The 7,133-nt window shown below is 35.1% G+C and overlaps 1 protein-coding gene across 1 annotated transcript; it reads right to left on the reverse strand.

The window, feature by feature from the left end:
* Positions 1-227: 227 nt before the first annotated feature.
* Positions 228-6,001, reverse strand: Prl3c1 (prolactin family 3, subfamily C, member 1). The gene is made up of 5 exons (NM_031316.1): positions 5,924-6,001; positions 4,578-4,732; positions 3,545-3,628; positions 1,389-1,568; positions 228-539 (listed from the first exon to the last, which is right to left on the reverse strand). Exons 1-5 carry the CDS (start codon positions 5,952-5,954, stop codon positions 354-356), a joined length of 636 nt encoding a protein of 211 aa, NP_112606.1. The 5' UTR covers positions 5,955-6,001; the 3' UTR covers positions 228-353.
* Positions 6,002-7,133: the final 1,132 nt, after the last annotated feature.

Raw genomic sequence — 7,133 nt, forward strand, 5'->3', positions numbered from 1 at the left:
TTTTCATCTTATTTTTACTGATTAACACTAATCCCTTGATATTGTTCCTCTAAACATATGACTTGTTCATCTTTACTTATTCCAATTCTAAAGTAATTTTAACTTATGGTGCTTTCTTTTCAAACCTTACTTATTGGTGAAAATTATAAAGGAATATTTCAATCCTATCTTTCAACTTTATGCTGCAGGAACTCAAAAGAATTGATAACTGTTCATTTCCAAACTGATATTTTTAAGCAATCAGATTTTATTTTGTAAAAAAGTAAGAGATAAAAATATTAAAAGCAGTATATTGTGGTTCATTCATCACAGGCCATCTTAGTATCAAATATCACTGATATGCACTTCACACTTTACCACTTGTTTTTAATAATGTTAGGCCTCAAGATCTGGAGATAATCCTTAATCTTCTTTGTATCTTTGCGCAAGCAGTAGAAGAATTTACAAAATGCAAAAAGGTGAATGCTTTTATTGGAAGACCTCAATTCTTTTAAGCTTGACCAGACAGGATAGTCATTTTCTTCAATTCCAGGCTGAATCTAAATGTCAAAAAGACAAAAGGACAAACAAGTATTATATACTTTGCTTGTATGCTTGATTATTATAAATTCCCCCTATGTGTTTGTGTACATTATATATGTGGATGTTCATGCATGTGAGCCTACCTGAACATAGAAATGAATGGTCAGCCTTAGGTAAAGTTCCTTGGATGGATATTATATTTTTGAAATAATTTTTCTTACTTTTATCAAAAGTCATCAGAGATCTTGCTGCTACATTTTCAGTGCTGGGATTACGAGAAAAATCTACATTTCTCGTTTATTGGTAAGGATTTGGAAGCAAATTCATGCCCTCATACTTGCAAGGAAGATCCCCACAAATGTGAACAATCTCTACAGTCCAAGTGCATATTACCTCTGCACTTCAAATGAAATTTGCAGGAAGAGTAGAAAACCAATCAAGATTGTGTATTGTGGTTTTCCTAGGTCAAGATATAATAGAGGCTTTAGCATGTAAAACTAGAAGTGAAATAATCTTTTCACTTCCCACTAAATCTCTTTTCCATATTGTATTTTTTTCCTAAACTGTAGACACGATGAAAATTTTTTAATGAGTTAAGGTACAGTTCCAAGCATGACTGTCCTGAGATTTTCGGTAAGTGTTCCATTCTCACCCAGGAAAACTTCCGTCTAAACTGCTGAGATCACTTGTTAGTTAGAGTCTCAGTATGATGAGTTGGTTTTGTATGTGATCCCCTATTATCAAGGCTTACGCCTTAAGCATATTGAATACTCTTAAAAATGAAGTTTTTAAAAATTAGTTTCTCATTATACAAATCAGCTCTTTCTTACATGACATGACCAAACAAATTTCAATAGATGACTCACCCTGCTGAGTAAAAATTTTGCTCCCTCCAGAATTTTTTGATTTCCATAGTTAAGCTCTATGGCTCTTGCCATCATACCATCATAGGAGCCCAAATGAGTCAACACTGCAGGTATGAGCATTTTCAGTGGATATATCCATGCATTCGAAACACTGATGATGACTTTCAGAAGATCTTCATTCTAAACAACCAGATTGAACATTGCACTAAATAAACAGTACAGCATGGCAGATATATGATGTGTCTACACAAAAATTGAGAACGACAATACCCATTTTTAAGTAATAAGTACATAAAAATGTTTTAGGGACATGATTTTAAAATGCAGAAATGTGAACTTTAAGCTATGGAACTATAGTTTGCTGACATAAAGCTAATTAGACATTAATACTTTTTCTCTATGACATGTCAATTGGATCATAATTAATTTTATTCTCTGTATGGCAACATTTACCGTATTATTTTTGCTCTTATTTCCTTGTATTTTTTTTGCCTATGATCATAAAAATTTTGCTGTGTGTCAGCAGGATCCCCGGGGTCTGACTCAGACTAAGCAGTACAACATTGATTATGGAAGTTAATCCAAGTCACTTTCTCATGAATGAATCAAGATGACCACTTGAACACTCAATTCTGATTATTTGTTATAGTGAAATATTTAAAGATAAATAACGTGTGGCAAATGACATTCAAATAGTATTTTCTGGGATAAGCCTGATCTCATACTTCCTGCAGAGCAGTTTTTTTTTCCCAATGTCCTGCAGGGGGAAAAAACCCAAAAAAATAAAAAAAAAACAAAAAACAAAAAACAAAAAACAAAAAACAAAAAACAAAAAACAAAAAACAAAAAACAAAAAACAAAAACAAAAAAAAACAAAAAAAAAAAAAAACCGACCCAGCACTGTTTTTAATACCAACATCAGTGGAAATCAGAAAGAAATTATGATCTGCCCAGTTAATGATCACTGCCAGAATCTTATATGCCAGCTATATCTGATTTCATCTGCTTGCTGTTATGACCTTAAGGTAGTCTCTGCAACAAAACAAAGAGTAGCAGTGATCCAAAGGTCATGGGTAGAAAATATGTAAAAAATTGAAGGAAAGGAGCTAGTCAAATGGTGATGCCAAAATTGGTTGCTATGTGGGTTATAGTATAATGATTGATAGTAGGGAACTGAGGCAGATGAAACCCCACTTTTTATTGTTATTTGACATGTAAGAGGTTTGAGTTTTGAACAAACTTTTTGAGCATCAGTTCATTATTTTTCCAAGAGTCCTTCACATTAGAGAATTTTTTGTGAGAATACATGTACCATGGCCAATAAAATGCTTGTGGAAATGTCTAGAAAGGTAATTCTAAGCAAAAATTCTCTCTTCACAATGTCTTTCTTTCATTTTCATTATTATAGTCACACTTTTTTTCATACTTTATTGGTTATTTTACTTGCTTACGTTTCAAATGTTATCCCCTTGTTAATATACTAGCACTTTAATGAGAACAGATTTGTGTAGGTTATTGATGCTAGTGATGGAATCATAAGCTAAGTTTAAATCACATAAAAATTGATGATGTCTGAGTGTCAGAAGGGAGAGATAAAACAATCAGATATTAGAACTGCTATGAATGCAAACTCCCCCTCAAAACAGAAGTTATCCTGAGATAGATAATATGGTATATAGAGAATGCTTTTGTTCAGCTGAGATTTTATTAAGATACAGGAGATGGCAGATCACTCATGGAAGACTACACCAATAATGAAAAAAAATAAGACCAGGAGAGTTTAAAAGCTCAGTTAAGTTATACACTGGTCAGTTGGGTTACATGCTGACAGAGGAGCCTTTAGGATTGTATCAAAAACACTACTGTATTTGATTTCTTCCACATGTGTAAGGATATATTCAACTATTAATATCCAATTCAGATCAAAGTTTTTGAGCTCACTATCAAGGTGCTGGCAAATGATCTTACAGAAGTGAAGCGTCTGCTGCAATGTAATCTGGCATTGGATTGAGTTAGTTACTGAATTGTGTGAGGTTTTTATGCCTAATCTCATTGGATCTGAGGTTATTATACCTCTTATAGTCTCAGTAGTCACACACAGCCTGAATAGAGTACTGCTAAAGTAGTTTTGGTAAATAACATAGATAAATACCTACTGTTTTTGCAGTATGGGTAGAAGTGGTGTGGCAGGTGTTGTTTCTTTTATTCTTAAAACATCTTCTCTCAGCTACATTTAAGTCCTGGAGGGAATGAAGTGATTCAAGCTCTGTAGTTTCCCAATGGAATGAATATATCTATGACAAGACTATTGATGTATTTGCTAGATATTCAATTGTAACACATAAGGATGATATAAAATTGAAGCAGAAGATTGAAGCAACAATTAGGCCTCTACTTCTTCCCTTTCTTCTCTATGCCCCTATTTTATATTCTTGTTTGTTTGTTTGTTTGTTTTTTAGTTATTCTTCAGTTGTTTTGTTTTGTGTTTTTTGCTTAAAAATCATTGTTTTTCAAGAAAAGTAATTAAGATACACCAACATGAAACAATTTAGTGTTTTAAATACCAGAACTCCATAGAATTTAAATTGGGTGCCATCCCATAATGACCTTGAATTGATATTTGGGAATATCTTGCTTTCTATTGATTCAAATGGGTATGTTATTATTAATTATATAACTATACATTTATATCTTTTTCTCAAGTAAACTGGATTTATATTTGAACCATCCCAACTTGGTAAAGTTGTAATTCAGTTGTGTTGATGGTATTAAATTTCAAGAGGAAATCTGGAAATATTTTTAAAAAGTAATTGGCAGTGGATTTACATAGAATTCTCAATAATCCACAATGCAAACATCCACAGATACATTCTTCAAAAAAGACCAGCAAATCACTCTTTTCTCTTGGTGTATTTTTCTGGACTTAATGTCCAAAGTTCAAAACTAACTTGCCTATTTTTAAGGTTTATTAGACGAAAATTTAAACAGCAACAACAAAAAAAATCACGATATTTAAAATCTTTGAGATTTAATGAAACCACCTACATTCCCTTATCTGCATTATAGAATTTGTTTTTCTCTTACCTATAAAACATATTAGTGAAATCAAATCCATTGTGCTCTATGATTCAAAGAGAATTTTCTGACATTCACTTTAGAGACAAATTCTGAAATAGAGAAGGTACTTACTAAAATTTTATACATTTTTCGGGCAACTACATGGGTGCGATGAGAACAGGAAAGCAGATTGTCATACAGCTCCTCATTGGACATCTGGTCATATGGTGTGGGAGTCACAGATATCCACAGGATCATGCATGACACCAACAGCAACAGACCCTTCCCTAGTATACATAGAAATGTCTCTGAGATGTGTCTAATGAGGTTGCAGAAGCTAAGCTATGTGGTAAGCACTATCTTCACTAAAGGACCTGTGCCAACATAGTACAGCTGAAGTTGGGCATACACTCTTCCCACTGTGAGAATACAGGAATATATATTTTTCCAGTTCACACCTTAAGAGGTAGGTGATCCTTCAGCTTTGTCTATGGCAAAAGAGCTTCTTAAATTTAGAAACATCTGGAACTGTGATTAATCCCAATCTAGAGTCCTTATGTCATCATTTCGCACATTTTAGTGTCTTGGAAATGTGTGCTTGTTTTTCATTTCATTGAATAACTTTAATGTTTTTGAACGATTAGTTTTTCTTATAAATATCATCTAAGACATAAGAGGATGTTGCTGTTGTTTTTGTTCTTGTTTCTTTCTTTTTTCTTTTTCTTTTTTAACACAACATGCTTTTCCTTTTACCATTTCATTTGACAGACATCAAAATTATAAATAATCAAGGCTCATATCATTGCATATACTAGGCTTTGGAATTGAACATTACTCAGGTTAAGTGAGCAGACACATGTCCATCCCCTGGAAACTCAAATAATTATACCTCCTTCTTTTTCTTTTTTCTTTTTCCTCCTATGTAAGTGAGAAAAACTTTTCAGAGAAGACAAAGACTTGATCTCCTGGCATATAAAACCTATACTGCTCTACAAGGCACACAACAACATAAGCCACAGGCAGACTGAGACCTATACAATTATCATCTACTTTAACCTTCTATATGTGGAGCAATTCAGGAAAGCACTTATTTTTATTAGCCTATTTATTGTTCTGGAAGATGACCTGAATCTTTAAAGATGGTTCAGAGAAGGTACATGTTAGACATGCACAACATTTTCCGCATTTATCTAAAAGTAAAACAAAAGACAATGAAAAATGACTCTAGGTATTGTCATGTATCAACAAAGATGGAGAATTCCCTTAGAGAACCACTTATCTCAAGGTCTGCTTATCAGTTCTATTCTATAACATTCTTAACCCCCTCACTTTGCATCTAGGGGAGGGAAAAACATATATCAGTTCTATATTGATTATAGCACTAATAAGATAGCAGAATATATGCTATACCAATTCATCACAAGAAAGTAATGAACTGATAATGTTTACTTAGAGGAACACAGATAAAGTTCACTTACAGGTGCGCGCTTGAGTCAGTGATAGCTGCATCTCTGAGATGTTCCACAACAGTGTGGCCTCCAGCTCAGGAAAGCTGCCTAACCTGAATGCTGCCTTCAGTCAGGGTTCCATCTCCTATATATACTAACAGACTGTACCCAAAGTCAAGCAGAGCTTGGTGGGGGGTTATGGGAGAGCATGAGAAGCAACGCCTGTAGCACATGGAGTTTCTTCCTTCAGGGAGTATTAATTTGTTGCTTGTACCACACTACTACTTCTATGTGGTTTCTCTTGCTTTTTTGTCATGCTGTCTTTAGGGTTCAAGTAATTTTGCAAATCAAAGAAGTTCCTGTTCCATAATGACTCATAGACATTTCACTAGGAGCAATGTGCTTATTCCCTCATGGTTTTTCAGTACAGGTTCTTGTGTTCTTTCTCCCACCTGTCAGGTGACAACGAACACACTGCCTTCTTTCTGAGATTTAAGCATCTCATCACTGCAGTAGTCAATTATTCTCACAAATGTAACAAAATGTGAATCTTTGGGAGCTAAACCAAACACTGTGAAAGAATCTTCTCAACAATGCTCTTCACAGTTTTATTAATCTATGTGTCTAAACACAGATATATACAAGATGTATTTTTTTCTTTATTAACCTGAGTATTTCTTATTTACATTTCGATTATTATTCCCTTTCCCGGTTTCCGGGCCAACATCCCCCTAACCCCTCCCATTCCCCTTCTATATGGGTGTTCCCCTCCCCATCCTCCCCCCATTACCGCCCTCCCCCGAACAGTCACTTTCACTGGGAGTTCAGTCTTGGCAGGACGAAGGGCTTTGCCTTCCACTGAGGCTCTTACTAGGCTATTCATTGCTACCTATGACATTGGAGCCCAGGGTCAGTCCATGTATAGTCTTTGGGTAGTGGCTGAGTCACTGGAAGATGTGATTGGTTAGCATTGTTGATCAAATGGGGTCTTGAGCCCCTTCCAGCTCTTCCAGTCCTTTCTCTGATTCCTTCAACGGGGGTCCCGTTCTCAGTTCAGTAGTCTACTGCTGGCATTCGCCTATGTATTTGCTGTATTCTGGCTGTGTCTCTCAGGAGAGATCTACATCCGGCTCCTGTCGGTCTGCACTTCTTTGCTTCATCCATCTTGTCTAATTGGGTGGCTGTATAAGTATGGGCCACATGTGGGGCAGGCTCTAAATGGGTGTTCCTTCTGCCTCTG

This window comes from Rattus norvegicus, chromosome 17 (assembly GCF_021556685.1).
Source record: "Rattus norvegicus strain SHRSP/BbbUtx chromosome 17, alternate assembly SHRSP_T2T, whole genome shotgun sequence".
Classification (NCBI taxonomy): Eukaryota; Metazoa; Chordata; class Mammalia; order Rodentia; family Muridae; genus Rattus; species Rattus norvegicus.